Source organism: Macaca mulatta, chromosome 18 (assembly GCF_049350105.2).
Source record: "Macaca mulatta isolate MMU2019108-1 chromosome 18, T2T-MMU8v2.0, whole genome shotgun sequence".
In the NCBI taxonomy this organism is placed as follows: Eukaryota; Metazoa; Chordata; class Mammalia; order Primates; family Cercopithecidae; genus Macaca; species Macaca mulatta.
In genome coordinates, this window is record NC_133423.1 from 1,780,304 (window position 1) to 1,804,401 (window position 24,098).

The 24,098-nt window shown below is 39.7% G+C and overlaps 1 protein-coding gene across 29 annotated transcripts in view; it reads right to left on the reverse strand.

Moving 5' to 3' along the window:
• The window catches only part of ATP9B (ATPase phospholipid transporting 9B (putative)), a 295,624-nt gene that overhangs the window by 182,837 nt on the left and 88,689 nt on the right, over positions 1-24,098 (reverse strand). For 17 of the 29 annotated variants that reach the window (XR_013408181.1, XM_077974843.1, XM_077974838.1 and 14 more), the window contains one exon: positions 14,548-14,642. The exons of the other annotated variants lie outside the window; for them this stretch is intronic. Coding sequence is in view for 16 of the 17 variants with exons in the window: in XM_077974843.1 (XP_077830969.1) it covers positions 14,548-14,642 (95 nt within the window). In the remaining variant the exon portion in view is untranslated. The remainder of the gene's footprint in view (positions 1-14,547; positions 14,643-24,098) is intronic. 29 annotated transcript variants of the gene reach the window in all.

A 24,098-nucleotide genomic window follows, 5' to 3' on the forward strand; every position in this document is an offset into this window, starting at 1 on the left:
ATATTCTTTAAGAATACAGGTGAAATAAAGACACTGTCAGATAAATAAAATGAGAACTCCATTCCAGCAGACATCCACTAGAGGAATATCAGCAGAGGTCCTTTAGGCTGAAAAGAAACAATATCAGGCAGAAACTCATATCGTCAAGAAGGAATGGTAAGGAACAAAAGTGGTAAATATCTAAGTAAATATTTAACAAAACAAAACAAAAAAAACCGAAATCCAATTTTTAATCTTAATTCCCTTAAACTATAAATAAAATGGGCCAGGCCCGGTGGCTCACGCCTGTAATCCCACGACTTTGGGAGGCCGAGGCAGGCAGATCACATGAGGCCAGGAGTTTGAGACTAGCCTGGCCCTCATGGAGAAACCCCGTCTCTACTAAAACTACAAAAATTAACCACACATGCTGCTGCATGTCTGTAGTCCCAGCTACTCACCAGGCTAAAGCAGGAGAACTGGTTGAACCCGGGAGGCAGAGGTTGCAGTGAGCCGAGATCGTACCACCTGCACTCCAGCCTGGGTGACAGAGCAAGACTCTGTGCCAAAAAACTATATGGGTGTGGGGGTGTGTGTATGTATATAAATAAAATGGGCTGGAACAGTTTATAATATTTGTAGATATAGTACATATTAAAAGGTACAGTGAGCTCTTGAACAACATGGGTTGGAACTGTGCAGGTCCACTTATACAAGAAATTTTTTCAATAAATCTATTAGAAAACTTTTGGAGATCTGTTGATAATCTGAAAAACCTTGAAGATACATCACATAGCCTAGAAATATTTTTTAAATGTTTAAAGTTAGGTATAACATGAGAACATAAAATGTATGTAGACGTAGTCTATTGTATCACTTTCTACTATAAAATATACACAAATCTATTACAAAAAGTTAAAAGTAAAATAAAACCTAAACACACAGGTCATGACAACATCTGCAGCTGAGTGACTTGCAAATTGATCCTGAAGATGCAGTATCAAACCCTAACTGCACAGAACTAAGTGCAGTACACACTGTGCTCCCGGAAACGTGTCGCAGCCCCTCCTGCTGTTGCTGCGGGGAGTGAGTGCGAGGGTCCGCTGGAAATGTGGTGCGGCACCATTGACCTCTGTGTGAGCCATCTCCGCTCCAGGACCCTATGCATCACAGTACCGAGTGCTCGCTCATGGCGCTCACATATTTTCCATCGTGTTTAGCATAATACCATGGTGTGAACCTTGAATAACACCACAGGACCCATAAGAAGTGCCTCTAGTGATGCTGGATGGAAATGTTCTCAAAAAGTAGACAAAAGTCATGACATTACAAGAAAAAGCTGAGTTGCTCAGCATGTGTGGTGGATTAAAGTCTGCAGCTATGGCTGCCCACCATTTCAGACAGACAGTGCACCTTGTAAACAGGTGATGTCAACTTGTGCCATCAATAAATTCAGTACTGTACTATAAGTGTATTTTCTGTTCAGTATGATTTTCTTAATAATATTTTCTTTTTTCTAGCTTACTTTATTGTAAGGATACAGTATATAATACATATGACATCCAAAATATGTGTTAAACAACTGTTTAGGTTATCAGCAAGGTTTCCAGTGAACAGTAGGCTATTAACAGTTAAATTTGGGGGCAGTTAAAAGTTTACACACAGATTTTTGACTTCATGGGGGATTGGCACCCTTGAGCCCTGTATTGTTCAAGGGGACTGTATAGTACAAAGCGTGAGTGGGGGAAATAGGTCTATTCAAGGACAAAATTCTTTTTTTTTTTTTTTTTTTTAAATGGAGTCTCGCTCTGTCACCTAGGCTGGAGTACAGCAGCAAGATCTTGGCTCACTGCAATCTCTGCCTCCCGGGTTCAAGTGATTCCCTGGTCTCAGCCTCCTGAGTAGCTGGGATGACAGGTGCATGCCACCATGCCCAGCTAATTTTTATATTTTTATTAGAGACGGGGTTTCACCATGTTGGTCAGGCTGGTCTCGAACTCCTGACCTTGTGATCCGCCCACCTCAGCCTCCCAAAGTGCTGGGATTACAGGCATGAGCCACCGTGCCTGGTCTCAAGAACGAAATTATTATATTTTATGTGAAGTGGTATAATTTTCACAATACACTTTTAGTTAAAGGCATATTGCAAACTAAAGGCATACTGTAACTAGTTAAAAACTCTAGTTAAAGGCATATTTTAGTTAAGAGCATACTGCAAACTAAAAAAAAAAGTGCTAAAAAGTCAAGAGATAAAATAGTATTCCAAAAATATTCAATTACGGTAATACTGAAGAAAGATCTAAAGGAAGACGAGAAGCCGAGGTACACTTGAAGGCCTTAAGGGATAACAGAAAGAAACTAACAGAGAAAGATTAGAAAAAGAGAGAAGAAAGTACTCATCTACCAAGGTCTCTAAAAAGCACAATTGGATAAGATCAGTTGAAAGTTATAAAATAATTATTCTTAGAAGGATTATTTAGTGTAATTATAGGCAAAACAGTGGAATAGAGGTAATGTTCTTTATTTATGGGATAATGAAGGAATTTCCAATTGATAGACTGCTTTTTCCATGTAAGTTAAGACAAACTGGTCTTACCAGTGAAGGAAAAGACAGTTGGATCAGAAATTAAAGGAGAGTGGAAAAGTCTGAAAGCACTGTCATCAATAAGGGGAACCACAGTTGGCCGGGCGCGGTGGCTCACGCCTGTAATCCCAGCACTTTGGGAGGCCGAGACGGGCGGATCACGAGGTCAGGAGATCGAGACCATCCTGGCTAACACGGTGAAACCCCGTCTCTACTAAAAATACAAGAAAACTAGCCGGGCGCGGTGGCGGGCGCCTGTGGTCCCAGCTACTCGGGAGGCTGAGTCAGGAGAATGGCGGGAACCCAGGGGGGCGGAGCTTACAGTGAGCCGAGATCGCGCTACTGCACTCCAGCCTCAGCGACAGGGCGAGACTCCGTCTCAAAAAAAAAAAAAAAAAAAGAGGACCCACAGTTGATTATAACTCCTAACAAGGATTACAGGGAGCACTGAGGGCCGAGCTAAAACTGGTAACCATCAATTTGTATTTCCCAGTCTTGCCCTGTATTCTGAGGGATACAGAACAATTCATTTTCCACTCTTACTTGCTTTTGTAAAATTTCATCAACTATATATATTTCTAAGAGTTTTTATTTTCCGCATGATCCTTTCTCATAGCTTGTTTTATTTAGGTTGCTAGTAACATCCTCTCAGATTTCTTAAAGTATATTAGACATTTGAATTTATTCTCTTCTGTTCCTGAACATCTACTTCCTCTGGGCTCCGCTTTTACATTTGTATCGGGCTTTCTCTTCCCTGTGGATTCTACACACGCATTCCAATAATCCTTTCAAACAAGGGGTAGCATGGCTAAAGGGCGTCCTCATGTTTTCTACACAGGACTCCTCCTGCCAGATCTCTTCTTAAAGGGACTGGAGAGTTGTATGTCACGCTCAATCACCTAAAAAAAATCTTTAACAGAGAAGATTCGATCATCTAAAATTGATACGGTCTTTTTCATTTCTAGAAGAATATTTACTGTTTTTCTGTTGACATTTCATTCATTTTTGTATTTTAATCTATGTGAGTCATTAACATACAAATTTGTAAATTGCTTTGAGTTCCTTGAAGAATGCACGTGAGATAACTGATGCTAATAAAACAGGTAATTATGACAACAATTCTAAAGGGAGCATCCTGTTCTCAGGGTAGCACAGTCCTCTGAGAGCTGCTGGAATGGTTTTGTGCACTCCATGCAGCAGCAGCACAGGGGGAATCAGACACTCAACAGAAGACAAAATGAAGAAATGGCTCGGCAGAGACCACCTTCCATCTTTCTTCCCATTTCCTTTGAAAAATAGAACTTCGGAGCTGTAGATGGGTAGGCGGCTTCTCACTTAAAGGACACATTTCTCAGCCTTCTTTGCAGCTGGCTAGGACCATATAACTGATTCTGGCCAGCAGAGCATGTGAAAGGACATGTGCCCCTCTGAGTCCAAGTACTCACCAGGCCCTTCCTTCCCCTCCCCTGTGGGGCAGTGTGGAGGTGGGGCAGCCACTGGAACCCACCCTGCAAAACCACATATCACGTATCAGCAGAGATCAGCCTTTGACCACCCACCTGGGCTGTTGTGAGGGTGAAAATCTGTTTTGATTCAAGGTGTGTCAGTCACGTTTCAGTACAGGAAACAGAAGCCATCCTAGACCGTGTAGCAGACAGTGATTTCATACACAGAACAAGATGCTTCTCAAATCAATGAAAGGATGAAGCTCAGGACTGAAGCTCCAAAGCTACTCTCAGAATGCTACCAAAATATCCATCCAAGGAAAGCACCACGGCAAGGAACACATCTGAGACACATGGTTTGGAGACCACGATGCACACAGTGCACTCCCACCCAAGCCCTAAAGCTGGAGAGCAGGAGCAGGAGCTCAGACCCCTGAGAACACCTGTCAGCAGAGAACACACAGGCAGAAAGATTCCTCCTCCTCACTCCTGCCTTACAAGCTCTGCAAAAGTACATTCAACGTGAAAGCGAATTCACACACCTTTCAAGAAACTGTGAAAAATACGTGCAGGCTAGTTTCCAGATTTCTAAAGAACAGAGGCTGCAGGAAGGGTGGACTAAAGGTTGAACATACTAGTTTACCACAGTGCAACTGTTACAGTAACTTAGACTATGTATTAACTGTTAATAGCAAAAATTTATTTTCAATTAAGCTGGTTTACACAAAAAGAAATATTCTCTAGTAACTTGAGAATTATGAAGCTTCTACTAGAATGTTTAATAAGCAGTCAAATGATTCCAGCAATAAGGCAAGTCTGAGAATCACTCATCATTTGAATATGACACTGTCACAGTAATTTCCAAAACATGAAACTTTCATACCTCAAACTACCTTTTGATACATGAAAATAAAAAACAGGCTGGCAAGCTCATTTCTACACACACATCAGCATTTAGAGTAATGCATTTCATCTAGTATAGTAGACATCAAATGACTGAATAAATGGCACAATAATGAGAATGTCATTCGAAGCTTTTCACGATAATTTAAAAATCATTCTGAAGTTTTCAATAATGGAAGAAAGCCTCTGCTGTGAGGTCAAGGGCAACATTTGTTCGCATTACTTAAAGGTCATTAAAATACATCCTTAATCATAACATGTGGTTCATTACAAATAAAATTGCCTTTCGTTCAATAAAACTAATTAAATGTAAATGGTATTGTTTACTGCTATATGGATCTTTTGAAATAAATCAGCATGTCATGATTTATTGAAAATTACTGTGGTCTTGTGGTTGTTAATAAATTTGTTTGATCACAAAAGCCAGAAACATATTTCCCAAATGTCTACAACGCCTGAAAACTGTGCCTCTAGACAGCTATGAAGCCACAAGAAACCGCACCTGCCATTACAGGCTCTGAAGCACACATGACTCTTCGAAATTTTAATCCTCTGATCATATTAAGTTCCTGAAAATGTAACAGAATCGATGAAGGTTATTCCTCCAGATGAGTTCTTAGGTCTCTAAGTTCACTTAGCCTGGCTGTCACCATGGACACAGTCTGATGTGACACAACTCGGATACAACGAACAGCTCACAACACAGAAGACCCTCAGATCTACACCACGAGAGACACCAACGCCAGAATGAGGACGATTATGGGCATAAGCTATTACATGAAAAACTCAATTGCCTTGCCTGCATCCATAATGAAATCAGAGCTTTCTTCTCTAAGGAAAAAAGATCTATACCTAACGTGCCAAGTTATGTGAAGCTAAAATTTAAAATTGATTAATGAATCAGATATTCAGTTGAACTTCCTTTTTTCCTAGGATATACTGCTTTTTGGTGGTGTGGTCACAGCAAAAATTAAAATGTTTTCATTTTGCCATATAGTTATGTCACTAAAATTCTTAATCAGACTCTGTATCAAAGTGTACTGGCCACAAAAATTTTAAAGTTGCATTGTATGAATTGTTTAATTCTGTAAATATTTTTGAATTTATATATGTGTATATCTGTCACTAATAAAAATAAAGAAAACATCCTATAATATTGAAGAAAATAAAATGTCACTTCCTGTAATCATGGCAAAGAGCACTACTCAAAGTTATAGATAACAGTATGAAAAACTGTAACTACTTCATTAAGGTGTGATTTACTGCAATAAACTGCATGTTTAAAGTGTACCGTTTTGTTTTGATGTGTGTGTATGCCTGTGATCATCACCACCTCATGATACTGAATATTTCCATTATTCACAAAAGTGCCCCCATTCCCCCTTGCAGCCCACCTATCCCTGCACTGCTAACCTCTATCACCTGTTGATTGTTTGTACGGAATTGTATGTTAATGGAATCATACACCAATATTCTTGCTTGGCTGGATTTTTTGGCTTTCTGTTTTTTCAGACAAATATTTTCTAACATAGTGTTTTGATTCTGTACTTTCTTTTCTACTACCCTTAGCAAAATTAAATCTGCTAGAAAAATATCATTTAGTGTGACTTGCTCCCAAGCTGGCTACTGCCAGTGACGCTAGAATCCTTGGAAGGCTCTTCAGGAGGAGGACCCAGAGGGTGGGGCTTTCGTCCAAGTGTTACAGTCAACCAAAATCCCCTCCAGTCGTTTAAGGACTCATATTATCCGCACTTTAGTTCTGCAGAGATTACTTGAGGATGTATACAAGAAAAAGAAGGACACAAGGAGGAAATATGTAACCATGAAACAGTAGCACTAACCCTGCAATCAGTTCCAATTACATTAGAAAGTCAATAGATTGCAAGAATGTCTCTATGATAAAACTTACCTTAACAAATAGTATGAGAATAATAAGCTAGATGTCAAGTAATAAGATAACAGAACAGATTTATTTCACAACATAAAAAAAAAGAAAAGCAAGTTGAAAACCCTGGGAAGCACAGCAAGGATGGGAAAGGGCTGAGGAGGGAAATGATGACACAGAAGATGCAGGCTGGAGTGAGGCATGACTCTGCTCAGCTCATAACATGAAATAAAAAAATAAAATAAAATAAAGAACCTACTTAACTCTAAAACAATTCCTTAGCCACACATACTAAGTGACATGATTCAACTTCCCTCTCCTAGGTCTCTGTGCATCAGACAGAACTGTAGGAACTATTTCAATAATTATAATACTGTAAATGCAAATTACTTGGCTCTCACCTTTCAATTCCAGCTACTGACAAACATTTAAAAGTGGTTAAAATGATAAATGAATATTGGTGGGCAAACAGCCTCCTGGCACAAGACAAAGCCTATAAATGCATAAATAAAAACATATAAACAGTAAAAGAAAACATATAAATATTTACCTAAATAAAATTTGAAATATTTACATGGCAAAGATATTATAAGGCCAGAAGTTAAGAAACAGATTGGAGAACATATTTGCAACGTGTACTGGGTAAAGTTATGGAGAAACAGACACGCTCATACCCTGATGTTGAAAAGTTAGAATTGTATAACCATTTGGGGACAATATTAAATTTGTGAAAAAATAAAAAAACTAACAAAACAGTTCTTCAGTGAATGGTACTGATGCACCTAACAGCTTTTTTTTCTTTTTAACTTTAATTAAACTAAAAAAAAAAAACTCCCCCCAAAAATGGTAATCAGATTTTATATGTAAAGCAGGAATTATTTTAAAACTAATTATTTAAAATATAATCATGAGTAGAAATAGTCTAGGCATAAAACCAAAAAGCAGAAACCATTTAAAAAATATTGGTAGGTCACATTATATAAACACACTGAACTTTTATATGGGCAACAGAAACTATAAACGAAAGTATTTAGAAAAATTGGAAAATAAAAAGTTATTAACAAACTTTACATGCAAAGAACTTTAAAAACACACAGTAGAAAACTAAGCAGATAACATGAACAGACTTAGAAAATAAAAATATGAGAAATATACTTTCTTAGGTAAGAATTATCTTCAACCTCACACATTAAAATCTAACCAAATGTAAATTTAAATGGGATACCATTGTTACAGTTATCAGATTGGAAAACAGAGAAAGATTAATTGATTAATTAATACACAGTAGATAAGTTGCATAGTCTTCTGAAGAGCATTTTGGCCAAATAACCAAAATTCTTGAAATATGCTTATTTTTTTAATCTAGAATTTCAAAATAACTTTTAAATTCACCAATATCAGGCCAGTTACAGAAGCTATAATTTATCAGAAACTATGCAGCTAATAAAACACTTGCAAGGACACACAATTTCTAACATGAAAGGATGACCCATAGCATATTGTTGAATAAAGATTTTACTGGAAAAAACAGTACTATACAGAATTATCCAACCATGCAAGAACGTGGCTCGGGGAAGGTACTGTCAGAAAGGATTTATACCAAAATGCTCATGAGAGCCACCGCAGACTGGCAGGGGTTTTCTATTTTGTGATTTATGTATTATTTTCAATGCACACGTTACTATCAGAATCAGGACTCAAAACTGACATCCACCTCTTTTTTAAAGGGAAGCCCCCAGAGAGGGCAGGAACATCTAGAGATGGCAGAAGGGCCGGCATTCAGGCTCTCGGCAGGGCGGTCACAAGCCTCCCAGCAGGGAGATCCCCACCAACAAGCAATTTCTCAATAAACAAATACAGGTTTGTTTGTTTGTTTTAGTTTAACCATAATTTGAAATGTCACGTAGTTTGTTTCATCCACAAGTAACTTAATATTTTTCATTAAAAATTAATCAAGGGCTTCTACAAGCAATGTTGTGGTAACTAATATGAGACTTGCCCTCCCATGAAAACAACTGGAAAATGGACAATATTTATAAAATATCTATTTTCAGACACTAGATACAGTGCCCCAGGGAGAAGAGAAACAAAGCCATGTGCCCCACATAAGCCCAGGTAAAGAGACTGACCACTTCACAGGGCAGAAGCCAGGCAGAGGGAGGCAGCTATTCCGAATTTAGGAGACTGAGACCAGAATTCAGGGAAACTGACAGCTATAGCATTTGCAAAATACTCAAAAAGGGGCAAGGAAGAAAAAGACTTGCAGAAATATGCAGAGGGTTCTACCTAAGTGTTACTGAATGTGCGCACACACAGCATACAGGGTAAGAGTGTGTCTGGCCAAAGGAGAACCACAGACTTCCAGCCCCAACCACCCACAGAGACTACAGAGTTGGACAGAGTTCAGTTTTGACTAGTCAGAGTTCAGAGGCACCTGTGAACCAGCAAGGATTTCAGCAGATATCAGAAGGATCCCAGCAGGATCATGCTGTAGCAATCGGATTAATTAGCATTCCAATAAAGGAGCCTCTAGGCCTCTAACAAAGTCTAAGAACAAGCCTTGAAGACATCAAGTTGACCCACAAGTTGCTGAACTAATTTAATAAAGATCAAGATGCTTTAAAGATAGAAATGAAAATCTCAGACATTAAATATAACACTTACATACTCAGCATACAATAAAAAAGTACCAGACACGGAAAGAAGCAGGAAAGTATGGGTCTATAACGAGGGCCAACAAATTTAAATAGAAACATGCCCAAAAGTGACAGAGATAAAGGAGTTAACACACATGGAATTCAGCTTTATAAACCATGGAAATAGTCCAATGAAGCTATATACATAGAAGGAAAGAACAGAAAAGGTATTTAAACAAAAATGAGAGAAACATATGGAACATCCAGAGATTACAACACTCGGAATAACAAAATTCATTGGGTGGGCTTAACAGAAGACTAGATACTAAAAAAGATAAATGTTAGTGAATTTAATGACAGAGTAACAGATACTATCGAAATTGAGTTACAGAAGGAAAAAAAAGGCTGAGAAAAAGAGTAAGAGAGCATCAGTGGCATGTGGGAATCTGAGTACTCGATATTCCCACGTCATTGAAGTTCTTACTCTTTTTTGATATGAGTAGTTAGACTAACTTACTTGATATTAGTAGTTAGACTAATTTTGTTGGTCATGTCTCAGAGGGGTTTGGGCAGAAAGATAAGAAAAATAAAGGCTGAAAATCTTGAAACTGGATAAAAACCATGAAACTCCAGATACAAGAAGCCCAACAAACCCAAGTAAGACAAATCAAAACACATCATACTTAAATTCCTGAAAGCCAGTCAGAACAGGAAAGTCTTTCAAAATACCCACAGAAAAAGGCACAGAGGATAAAGAAGTCAGGCTAAGAATGCCTGTAAGCGTCTTTTCAGGACTATGGATGCCATAAGATGAAATAAAAGCTCTGAAAGGCAAAGATAAAAAAGAAAAGACTGTCAAATGAAAACTTCAAGACATCCTTCAAAAGTGAAGGCAAAATAGGCCCCATATGATGGCTCACACCCGTAACCCCTGATTTTGGGAGGCCGAGGTGGGCGGATCATCTGAGGTCAGGAGTTCAAGACCAGCCTGGCCAATATGGTGAAACGCTGTCTCTACTTTAAAAAAAATACAAAATTTAGCCAGGCGTCGTGGTGGCACGTGCCTATAATCCCAGCTACTCGGGAGGCTGAGGCAGGAGAACTGCTTAAACCCGGAAGGCGGAGGCTGCAGTGAGTCGAGATTGCGCCACTGCACTTAAGCCTCTGTGACAGAGTCTCACTCTGTCTCAAAAAAAAAAAAAAAGAAAGAAAGAAAAAGGCAAAATAAAGACAATTTTCAAACAAACAAAAATTGACAGACTTCTGCTAGAAGTCTCTAGCAGACTTCACTACAAGACTCATTGAAAGAAGTTCTTAGAGCTAAAGGAAATTGGCAGTAAATGGAAACTTGGATCCACACACAGGAAAGAGAAGTTCCAGAAAAGGTAAACACATGGGTGAACAGAAAATACTGTTTTCATTTCTTACTATCTTTAAAATGTGCTTGACAACTTTAAACAAAAGAAAAACAGTAACGCACTGTGTGGCTAATAATATGCAGAAGTAAGACAGACGACACAAATACAAAGGATGGGAAGGAAGTCATGGACATCTACTGTGCATGACTCTTACACTGTAAGTGACATGGAGAAAGACTGTGATAAGCTAAAAACACACTGGAAACATGATAATGACACAAAACAGAACTAACGCACATAGCTAATTAGCTAACAATGGTAACTAAATGGAAACATAACACACCATCAAAAGATGAAGAAAAGAAAGAAATGGGATAAATCGAACCTAAGGAGTCAAAGGACTGACTTCAGCCCAACCACATTAATGATTACAGTAAATGTACACAATAAAAATGCAGCAATTCTCAGAATAAAAAAAGGAGTACCTACTTTTATTACATTAAGAAACACACTTTAAAATCAAAGAAAAAGATACATAAAACAAAAACTAATGGAAGATATACCATGTAAATGCTAATTTTAAAAAAGCTGGAATTACTATAATAGTAAAGAACAAAATAGATGTCTCAACAAAGAATATTACCAGGAATAATGAAAAAGGGCATATTCAAGAAAACATAATAATTGTGAATGTGTATGAACCCAGTAACAGTGCTTCAATAGAGATAAGGAAACAAGTAACAGAGCCAAAAGGAGAACTCGTTCAATCTACAGAAGGTATGGGATCTTAAAAGTTTTCTTCAGTAATTCAGAGAACGAATGGTAGAAAACAACTATAAAACTTTTTAAACAAGTTTCCATTAGCTTGACCTAATGAACATTTACAGAACATCCAGACAATAGCAGAACAAACATTATTTTTAAGCTCACATGGAATACTGACCCAGAGAGTTCATACGCTGGGCCATATCACAAGTTTCAATACATATAAAAGGACTGAAATAGAACAGAATATGTTCCGTGACCATAAGATAATTAAATAACAATAAATTACCAGACATTGGGAAAATCCCCAACTATTCAGCAAATAACAATGTATTTCCAAATAATCAAGGGATGAAAAGAAGAAATCATGAAGGAATTAGAAAATATTTTTAACTAAATGAAAATGATTTTTTAACTAAATTATTAACTATTGTTAACTAAATAAATCACAATTTGTGTGACATAGGTAAACAATGCTTGGAAACAGGTTTATAGCTCTGAAAGTTTATAAATAGAAAACAATAAGTTATAAAATCAAAGGTCTAACTTCCACCTTACTGAGGAAGAAACAAAAAAAATTATACATAAACTATGTAGAATGAAGGAAATAAAGAGCAGAAATTAATACCACAGAAAATGAACAAACAATAAAGATAATCAATGAAACAAAAAACAAGTTCTTTAAAATGATCGATAAAACAGAGACAAACTACCAATATTGGGAGTGAAAGAAGGAATCCTAAAATGGCTAAAAATAATGGAATATTATGAACTTTATGCCATTAATGTTGTCAACTTACATGAAATGAACCAATTCTCTGAAAAACACAAATTTCCAATGAAGAGAAAACCTGATTAACTCTGTACCAAAGAAATTCAATTCACAATCAAGTGCTTTCCCAAAAAGTAATCTCTAGGATCACAGTTCCAAAAGCGAGTTTGTTCAACATTTAAAAAATAAGTAATACCAATTTTATGCCAACTATTTTAAAAATTACAGGAGGCAAAGAGACTCCCAACTTATTATAAGGCCAGCTTACCCCTAGATATCAAACTAAAGACATTAAACAAAGGCAATACAGATCCATATCTTTCATGAACATCAGCACAAAACATCCTTAACAAAATGTCAGCATATCAAATACTGTGACATAATAAAAAGACATGCAGTATGACTACTAGGTGAGGTTTATGCCAGTAACACAAGACTGGTGTAACACATATGAAATCAGTCCACATACCATCATATTAATAGATAAAGGAGAAAATCCGTATGATCATCCCTACAGATGCAGAAAAGCTTTGGAAAAATCTAACACCCATTCATGATAAAACCTCTCAGCAAACTAAGACTATAAAGAACTCCCTCACCCTGACAGGCACTCCCTGAACAAGCTGCAGCTAGCATTATCCACCAAGGCAGAATGCTTTTGCTCCGAGACTGTCAACAGGACACATCACCAAAGAGGACAAGCAGATGGCAAACAAGCACACGAAACAATGTTCAACACAACCAGCCATCACAGAAACGCAAACTGAAACCACAATAGGGTATCACTGCACACATCCGTCAGAATGACTACAATAAAAACTGGTGACAACACTGAAGGCGGCAAGGACACAGAGAAACCAGGTCACTCATCCGGTGCTGGTGACGACAGGCAATGGCACGGCCACTCTGGAAAACTGTTTGGCAGCTCCTTTGAAAGCCACACTGTGTGATCCAGGAACTGCCGCATGCACACACAACCCAGCCCCATCCTCAGGTGAGGAGGTGCTGCTCCCTGACATATGACTTCACGACGTAATAGCTGCCTGGTTGACTCTACCCACCACCAAGCAGGTAAAAGGTAGCTGTCAACAGCCCAGCCTCTCCAATCTGCTCATCTGTTGGTCCAGTAGAACCTACCTTCCCTCATTCACTAACCATGAAAAAATGTAAGTTGTAATAACTCTAAACATATAAATTATGCATAGTATCCTAGAGAATTTAAGTAAACAATCACAGAACACTGAAAATTAAAAACCCATGAGAACAAATCATCTGAGTAGCACCTTGCTGCCTGGCTTTGACTGAGAAGCCTGACCCAGAGAAGCAGCTTGGACGATTTTCAAACAGAGCTCCTGACCTGAAGGCTAATGAAGCCCATGTGATGTACAGAGAGAAAATAGAAGAAAGAAAAACACTTTTATGTGCCTAAGTAGGTGAAAATTTAAAACAGGATATTCATTTGTGAGTATCTGGTTTCACTGATTTGAAAGATTCTACACACACGAGCATGTATGTACTTTTTAATTGGCAAACACCAATACAAAATCACAAAGGAGAGGAGCAAACAGCCAAATAAGAAATAAAAATTTCTGGCTGGGTGTGATGGCTCAAACCTGTAATCCCAGCACTTTGAAAGACCAAGGTGAGAGGATTGCTTGAGGCCAGGAGTTCAAGACCAGCCTGGGCAACATAGCAAGACCCCCATCTCTACAAAAAAAAAACTAAGAACTGACTGGGCGTGGTGGTGTGCACCTGTACTCCCATCTACTCAGGAGGCTGTGGAGAGAGCATCACTTGAGCCCAGGAGTTTGTGGCTGCAGTGAGCTATGATCACGTTATTGTATTTCAGTCTGGGCAAAAGAGTGACAACCTGTCACATAAAAAATAAAATAAATTGAAAAAGAAAAAAGACATTAAGAGGAGGAGGCAGAAGAAGGGGAGGAGGGCAAGGAGAGGAAGGAGGGGGAGGAAGGTGAGCAGAAGGAGAAAGAAAACCTAAGTGTCGAGGAAAATTTACAATTACCTAAAACTGATTATGTGCTAAGACATCACAGAAATTATTTTGGCATAATTCTTCAATGAACCTTCATGAGGAATAAAGAAATTATAAAACAAATTCTCAATGCATTAAATAAATTAGCTGGTATAAACAGAAATATGTGTGAAACCTAGAAACTACCACTAAAGATAAAAGGATGGAGTAGTCTTGATGCTGCTCACCCCCAGAGCCGGCAGCCGTTGCGTGCAGCTCACTGCCACCTTCAGCTTCCAGTCAGTTTCACCATCTAGTTGATCAGTTCGAATAAAACACGAACCTTGGAAGTAGAAAATAAAAATTTACCACTCTTGAATTGTGTTACAGAAGGTTTTTCCTGAGCTACAAGTGCCATCAAAGAGTAATTCCAGGGCACAGTAGGACAAATAAATAACAACCTAGATATTCCCAGGAACAAAAATCCTTAAAAACCTTTATTTTACACAATGTTCCTTGATTCACAAAACAAGTTTCATGAAAAGATGTAGGCCATTACATTCTTTTAAATCACTCATTTCCTATTTGCTGCTCTTGCCTATTAGGTTTAACATTAATCAGTCTTCTATTTTAGAAAAACTGCACTGATCATTTCTACTTTCAATGTATGTTCTGATAATAACAAAATAACAAACACACAAAAATATCCAAGAGTGTATGGTATTATCTTGCTAATAAAATATCAGATTTACCATCATAAAAAATGTTCAATTATAAAAGCACAACTACAATGCTAAGACCAAGGTAATTGTTACCATATGCCCACAGGCCTATCCAGTTTCAAACGTGCTAAGATATTCTATAAAGAAAATCCATTACTCTGGCCATGCTATCATCCCACTTCTCAGAGACTATTCTAACAATGGAATAGCAAAAGCACAAAATGACATACACACAAAGCCGCTCCCTGCAGCATTATTTATAGTAACAGAAGACTGTTGTGAAACAAAGGGGAACAAACAGGACTAGCTGAATAAAACAGAGCACATACGGCAATAGAGAGAGAAGAAAGTAAAGCAAACAAGATGACCTCGATACACTGACATGGAAAGATCTCTAGGATATAGACTGTGAAATGAAGAAAGCAAGGTGCTGGACATTATATATAGAAAAATACATTATAGTTAAGAACAAGGGAGGGAGGAGAGAGAATTTGTGTATGTCCATACATATCTCTATGCATGTATAACTATATACATACATGTTCATCTTTGTGTGGATATGTATCTATGTGTGTATCTGTGTGTGTGCATGTATATGTGAGTGTGCATGCATGGCTAACTTGTGTGTGTGCAAGCATATCTGTGTGCACACATGCATGTGTATATATGTATTTGTGTGTGCTTGCGTGTATGTTTGTGTACATGCGTATCTGTGTATAATATGCATGTATAACTGTGAACAAGCACCTGAGGATCTGTGTGTTTCTCTGTGTGTGCATACTGGTGTGTGAACATATCTGTGCACACGTGTACCTATGTATGCATGCAAGCATATCTGTGTGAGGGATGTGAGGGCATGCAAATCTGCGTTTCTATGTGTGCTCCTCTATCTGTGAGTGTATTTGTATGCATGCAAATGCTTCTGTGTGTGTGCACATATATCTGTGTGTGCATGTATGTGTGTATAATACCTATAGAGGGAGGAAGGGAACAGGAATAGATGCTAAGACTTCTGAATATATCTTATACTGTTCACTTTAAAATCAGATACATTTTATATAATTAAAAAGCCAAATTACAGCAAACTTTTAAAAAACTCCTAAAAAATAAAAAGCAGCGTATAAAACATAATTCACAGTTTAATCACAGTGAGAATTCATCCAGGTGACTTCTGAGGTTTCAGATTTTTTTTTTTTTTTTTTTTTTTTGGACAGAGTCTAGCTCTGTCGCCAGGCTGGAGTGCAGTGGCACAATCTCAGCTCACTGCAACCTCCACTTCCCGGATTCAAGCGATTCTCCTGCCTCAGCCTTCCAAGTAGCTGGGACTACAGGTGCGTGCCACCACGCCCAGCTAAGTTTTTGTATTTTTAGTAGAGACGGGTTTTCACCATGTTGGCCAGGATGGTCTCGATCTCTTGACCTCGTGATCCACCCGCCACAGCCTCCCAAAGTGCTGGGATTACAGGTGTGAGTCACCGCGCCCGGCCTGGTGGAGAACGTTATACTGGGAAGATCGGTTGATAGCACCTGTATCTATTCATCACTAAAAGACAGACATGCAGACATCTGCCTACAGTTACAAACAGGACTACACAGAAGCACTGCTGTAGTATTCTTTCACCAAAAAAATGAAAAGCTAAAAGAAAACTGAAAATGAGTATGGCCAACCCTTTAGATCCACCTACCAGTTAACAAAAATACAAGAAATAAAGAAATGTATTAATAATATAGTTGTTTTGTGTATGCACTCACACAAATCTAGAATATCAGATATTCTCTATGTCCAATAACCCTGTTTTTTCAACAAATAAAAAAACAAAGATAAGGAATTGTTGTAGATAAAAACAGATTTGAGAGATACCTGTAACAAATGCAAGAGAAGGGCCCTCGCATCCTGACTAGATCAACTGTAAGAAGAGGTGTGTGAGACAATCAGAAACCGGGACACTCACCAAGTGTTGATCTAAGAAATTCTTGTTCAATAGTTTATGGTATGATAATGGAATTGTGGTTGTAATTTGTAAATGCTGAATTTGTTAATGCAATCAAATTATACACAGGACTTTATCCAAATGAGACATACGGATGAAACAAGTCTGGTTATTTAAAGAGAAGTTTTCCAGGGGACAATGGTGATGCAGCAGTGCATTACACTATGGCTTCATGCAGTGAAAATTCCTATAATAAAGTTTAAGATCCAATTTAAAAAATAGAAAATGAATAAAAACTTTAAGGGAATTTTATTTCCAGAAGGATAGAGCAGATGTACTCTTTCCTATTCTTCCTAAATAAAGCAAAAAAATGCTGAACATTAAATTTTTTAACATGATGATGATTCTAGAAAAGCAGGAAAAGTGCAGTCCAGCTCAAGTCCTCGGGTATCAAGAAAGGACAGTGGTGATTTCCTGTTTTCATCTTGCCCTTTTTATCTCAGACTAGCAACTGAAGAACCTGGTCACCCATAAATGCCAACAGGTCTTTACTTCATGACTATCATAGTCCCATGAAGATTTGCTTTAAAGATACAGGCAAGATTATTCTAAAATGTGTATAGAAAGGCAAAATTGTTTAAAAGAGCTAAAAGTTGTTTAGAAGAGCTAAAAAAAGTGGGCGGGGGGTAAAGGAAGAAAAACTGGGAGAGATCAGCCCACCAGATTATAAGACTTTTCAGACAGCTGCAGTAACCAAGATTGTTTGATACTGGAGAAGGAACAGAAACACAGATCAATGGAACAAAATAAAGAACCCAGAGAGAGTCCCCCCAACATCCAAGTATGGCAACTAATTTTGATGCATTCACCAAAGTAATTTATGGAGAATAGAATCTTCACTATAAATGACGCTAGAGCATTTGGATATACATAGCCCAACAACCCCAAAGCCTTGACCTAAACCTTACATCTTATACAGTAATTAACTCAAAATCGATCACAGATCTCAACGTAAAACTTTTCGGACAAAAAAAAAGCCACCACAAGAAGAAATCCGCAGGGCATATGGCTGGAAGATGAGTTCCTAAACAGGACATCAAACGCATAACCCATTAAAAAAAATCAATTGGACTTTGATAAAATTAAATACTTTGAATATGTAAAGATCTTTGCAGAAGATGAAAAGACAAACTACAAACTAGTAGAAAATATTTGTAAGCTGTGTATCTGACCAAAGGACGCCTACGTAGAATATATAAGGAACTCTCAATATCAATAGTCAAAAAAAAAATCCCATTAGAAAATGGGCCAAAGACATGAAGAGACACTTTCCTAGAGTCCTGAGGATGGCAAACACGCAGCAAGAACGTGCTCGACGTCACAGCCACAACGGAGCGGCACGTGCAAACCACGAGGAAGCACCGCTACACATACCACCAAACATCGGCCAGATATGGCAAAACTAGATGTCCCAGGCATTGCTGGTGGGAATGTAAAACAAAAACATAACTCTGGAAAAGGGTTAGTCAGTCTTAAAATAAGCATATAATTACCATAAAAACCAGCAACCCCACTCCTGGACATCAATCTGGAGAAATAAAAACTTATGTCCACAAAAAAGCTGTACATAATTGTTCAAAGCAGTTTTATTTATAACAAAAACCTGTAAACAACAAAAAACTCCAACCAACAATGATGAATGGTTTAAAACATGCTGTGGTACATCCATCCATGAAATCCTAGTTAGCAGCAAAAAAGGAACAAACTGTTGACTTATACAACAACTTGGATGGATCTCAAGGGTGTTGTGCTAAGTAGAAAAAGAATCTCTAAGCCAGGTGCAGTGGCTCATGCCTGTAATCACAGCACTTTGGGAAGCCAAGGCAGATCACGAGGTCAGGAGCTCGAGACCAGCCTGAACCAGCCTGGTGAAACCCCGTCTCTACTAAAAATATAAAAATTAGCCGGGTGTGGGGGCATGCACCTGTAATCCCAGCTACTCAGGAGGCTGAGGCAGGAGAATCGCTTGAACCCAGGAGGCAGAAGTTGCAGTAAGCTGAGATTGCGCCATAGCCCTCCAGCCTGGGTGACAAAGTGAGACTCCGTCTCAAAAAAAAAAAAGAGTCTCTGAAGGTCATGAATGGTTTATTTCATTTATATAACATTCCAGAAATGACAAATGTATAGAAATGGAGAACAAATTCATGGTTATCCAGGGTGAAGGTTGCTGGAAGCAGAGGGATGGCTGAGCCCACAGGGCTAGTGTGAGGGAGATCCTCAGGGTGGTGCAACAGTTCTGCACCTTGACTGCATTGGTGGTGACAGGAACCCACACCCAAGATGAAATAACACAGCCTTACGTGCACACACTGTACCAGTGTCAACATCCTGGTCTGATATTCTACTACAGGTAAGTTGTCAGCCACTGGAGGAATCTGGGTGAAGGGGACCCACAGGGTCTCCCTGTACTATCTCTGCAACTTCCCAGGAGTCATTAATTATTTCAATGTAAAACATATTTTTTAAAAAGGTGTTGTTCACTCTAGGAGTAAGTTTTAAATGGCAAATTAAAGCTCTCAATTTAGGTTGCTAATACAACTGCAATCTATCTTTCCTATTAATATGCATCTATATAACTCAATTATACTGGCATAAAAATATTCACATTTGACAAGTGAATTGCTTCATAACACCCTTTCTCAAACATGAACAGTCTTAAATTTTGGAAATGAACAAAATTTCAACAGTGCTAATATACTACAATGGTACTGAAGCAACAATCAGATTTAAATAATATGTAGATTTTTTAAAATAGATTTTTAATAAAAAAGCCCTATGAAGTTTCAAATATTTCAAATATACTTTCAAATCTTGAATTTTAATTCTGTTTTTAAGTAACAAAGTTACTTAACATTATAGGGAGAAGGTTGCATCAGTTAGACTACACGAAATATGCTTATTGGCAAAGAATCTTTCATGTACAACTTGAGAAAATCTAGAAAGATTCTGAAGCATACCATGTATAGCTGCACAGCACAGCCACGGCAAAAACAAGAAACCAGGGAAGAAAATGGTTTTTCCTCCAAGTTTTGAAAGCCAAGATTCAGGCAATAAGTACTATGTGTTCTAGTGACTACAACTTAACAGACTGAATAAATTCGGGGTCACAATCAGGTAAGGTCTAGTTTTCAGAACTCAGTATTATACTGGCTAATGCTTATAATCAAGCAGCTCAGCAGACCAACTAATCTGACATGCAGGAGAGAGACCTCTGACACTACACTGGACCAGAAGGGGGTCTTCACACACCAGCCTTTCCAGCAACTGATGGAAATGTTTAAACTCAGAAACGACAATTCCAACACAATCTAAAATTTGATTCCAGAAACCTAAAAAATATGTTAAGATGCTTTCCCAAACAAATTCTACAGAATGGCATAAAAATCATGTTATAAACCCAGAGATTAAAAATCTGTTTTAAAAACACATTTAGATTAAATAAATATCAACCTAAAAGTATGACTCAGACATCTGGTGTTTGCAATAAAGAGATAAATAAAGCAAGTAACTGGACTTAACCTCGAAGTATTGCACTACAGGAAGCACACTGTAACACCTATTTCAACACCTACAGAGGAGGAGACTCACCTCAGTTGTTCTTGGCTCCCACTGCCATTCTAGGAGAGTATCAGTGTTTGCTCCCATTCATCAATTTCATTCAGAATCACACGAGGAATCGATGCCACCCAGGCCCAGGGTGGCTCTGGGGAGTTTCTGACATGAGCTTGTGCTCATCCGACAGAGCCAGTGCATGAAAGTTACTGGCCGGTTGTAGCTCCTCCCTACCTTGGCAGCCAAGGTCAGCCATAACAGAGCTCCTGGCCTTTCTCTCTGTCCAGGGCAAGAGAGTCTGAGCTCAGTCAGCTTGCAAGTGATTACCAGAGCAAAACGGAAGCATTAAATAAAAGGTTCTTTACACAGTAACAGTAATGACAGTATGACTTTAAGTACTGGGGAGTCGTAAGGCAATTTTGTAACTTTGCTGGAAGTCATAAGATAACTTTGTAATTTACTGTTAGAAGGAAAAAATAGGTGAACGGCCTTTCAAAGTTCCTCACTGCTTAGAGGTCGCAGCCATGTAGCAAACAGCCTAAAACTTCTGATTGTGGTCATTTCTAAGTCATTCAGCATTCAGGAAACATTTTTCCCACAGAAATGACTAAGCTTTTACAGATCTAATAAAGTCCGATGAAGATCACCTAATGCATAAAGCAGCTGAAATACTATGATACAGTGGTCAAAATAATTCAAAATGGCTAAACTAATACTATTAAGTACTCATAATTAAAACAACAAATATATAACTAAATAATGGTTAAGAAAAGGTATGTTAAGGAAAGGTTTACTTTTATCTTGAAGAAAGTAAACAAAGACTCGATGAAGATTTTACAGGAAATGTCCAGAAACACTCCGTGGGAACGCCGAGTCCAGAAACTCTGGGTGAAGACGCGTGACTTTCACACAGTCCAGCACAGGTGACACACAGCATATGCTCTCACATATTTCACCAGTATTTACTGAACACCTACTATACTGAAAGCATTACTCTGGCTACCAAGTTTCCTACTGACCTTAACAGTGTTAGGTGACAGTCTAACAAGTAAAGACAGGCAAACAAATGTGAAAGAGAAAATAAGAGGTCCTAGAAGGACCTATTAATAGTATGGGGTTGATCATACAAATAGCCCAGCCTCAAAAATCACCAAGAGGACTCACTGTTCACCATTTGGAAGACAGGGAAAGTCCCATTCCAGAGACAGGTGGAAGCCCCTGAGGGACCTGTCATGGGAAAACGCCTCCACCGCACAGGAAGTAGGTGACCAACAGCCTGTATCAGGTCTTCTCAAAGTCTCAACGCGGCAGGACGCTGCCTCCGCAAATATGTTGCCTCTGCAAGCATAATGCTCTTTTCTGTCAGGAACCTCAAAGGCCAATCAAGATCAGAGAGAACAGCGGGGCGGAGAGGAGGAGAGAGAAGGACAGGGAAAATGTGGCAAGGAGAAGAATGAGGCATGGGAGAGATTTAATTCAAGCACACACACTGGGGGCTTGGCTCATTTAGAAAATACCTCCCAAAGACTGTCAGGGGAGAAACAGACATAGCACTCCAAATTAAGGAAGGAGTCATGGAGTTTATTCCATACTGTACTCCAAACTTGCCCACAGCTACCCCTTCTTCGAAAAATGTATGGAGTTATACATGTCTACTGGAAAGTCACTTCTTTCTCCCCCGAAAAGGGGAAGGTTACTAAAATTCACTAAGCGTCTACTCATGAGATGCCAGGCATGGCCTATATACAATATCTGATGTCCTGTGAGACAGAAGGAAAAACTGTCCCTATTTTAGCCTCAGAGGTAAAGTACCCCAAGGTCTCCCAAGTGAGTGAAGAGTGCCACGATTAGGTCCATCTAACTCCAAACCCGTTATACAAGAACACATAGCTCAGTCCCCCACCTCAGCACTTCAACCAAGAGTTGACTTACTGAACAGCTGCAACTGCAATATATAAATGTCAAAACAAAAAACAAAAAAACAAAAAATAAAACTACACTTGGGTTGTTTGTTGTTTCAGTCATCTGTTTATTTTTATATTCACTGGGCTGAACTACTACTAGGAAATCCATCCCCCTGCAGGATGCAGCCATGGGCCCCCTGCTCAGACTTTCCGGAGGTTGCTCCTGGCTCCACGTAAACCACTTTCTGATCAATGTGATGGCAGCAGTGGCCCCTCTGGAGTGGCGGCTGCGAAGACGCCAGCTGCAGTGAGGGAGGCGTGCCCAGGGCTGCACACTCCCCGGAGCTGGCAGGATCTCCATCCCCTTCCGAGTTGGCAGGTATGCATGTGCTCGGGACAGTGCTGACATGCCCGGCACTCTGCTGGCTCGGCCCCCTCCAGACTTTGGTCACCAACAAGCGTGGGAGAGTGGCTCCGGGCAGGCCTGCAGGCACCCCTTGGGACAAACAGCCTGGGAGCCATACATGGCATGTTGATGGTGGGAGTCAGACAAGTTCCTGGGCAAAAACAGGCAGGTCCCCTATGAAACCCCACCTTCAAGCCAGGAACAATCTGAAGCCTGGGGGCCGGGCTGCCAGTTCCCGGTGAAGTCCACTGCCGGGAGTGCAGACTTCATTGATGACCATACAGCCAATCAGATAGTGCTGTTCCCAGGCCCGCCATGGCTGTCCATGGACCAATCAGCACGCATCTCCTCCTTTCTGAATCCATAAAAAAGGCCAGTTTCAGCTAGACTCACTCAGAAACTGGGACTACCAGCTGTGGGAAGGAGCTACCCACTCCAGGTCCCCTCTACGCTGGGGGCTGCACACTGCACGAGCCAACCTGCCTGCTGATAGGAGCTACCTACTCCGGGTGTCCTCTCCACTAAGAGCTGCAATCATCCGGACGACCTGCCTGTGGAGTGGAGCTACCCACTTAGGGTCTCCTGAGAGCTGCACTGTGGCTCAATAAAGCACCTATTTGCTTTGCTTACCCTCCTGTTGTCCATATACCTTGTTCTTCCTGGATGCGGGACAAGAACTTAGGACCAGCTGAATGGTGGGAATGAAAGAGCTGTAACACAAACAGGGCTGAAACACGCCCTGCCACTCGCCATATTGCAAGCAATGAGAAGGACAGAAGAGCTGTGGCCCTTCAGAGAGCCCAGACCTAACAGCTCACTGAGCCAGGGCTGTGACATCCTCTTTGGGGCTCTGTGGTTCTTAGTGTCTCCAAGCCTCCTGGGGCCACGTTTCCTGGTGCCCGCAGTGGAAGCCGCTTACAGAGCGCCTGGTTCAGCAACAGCCTCACACACAGCCAGCACCTGGAGCTGCCTGCCCTACCACAGTCGGTATGCCTGGCTGTGAGCAGTGGCCAGACCCCACGCTCGCTCACACACCTCTTGCCGCTCTGTTCCTGGCTTGCCCTCAGCAGGCGTGGGATCCGGGCCGGCAGCACAAACTGAACGAAGTCTGCTGGGCCAAGTAGGCAGAATGAGCCCAGCAGGCCTGAGCAAAACTCAGACAAAGGCGCCACGGGACATAGAGGTTTCTGGCTGGAAAAGTGACACCCCAAAGATCCTGTGACA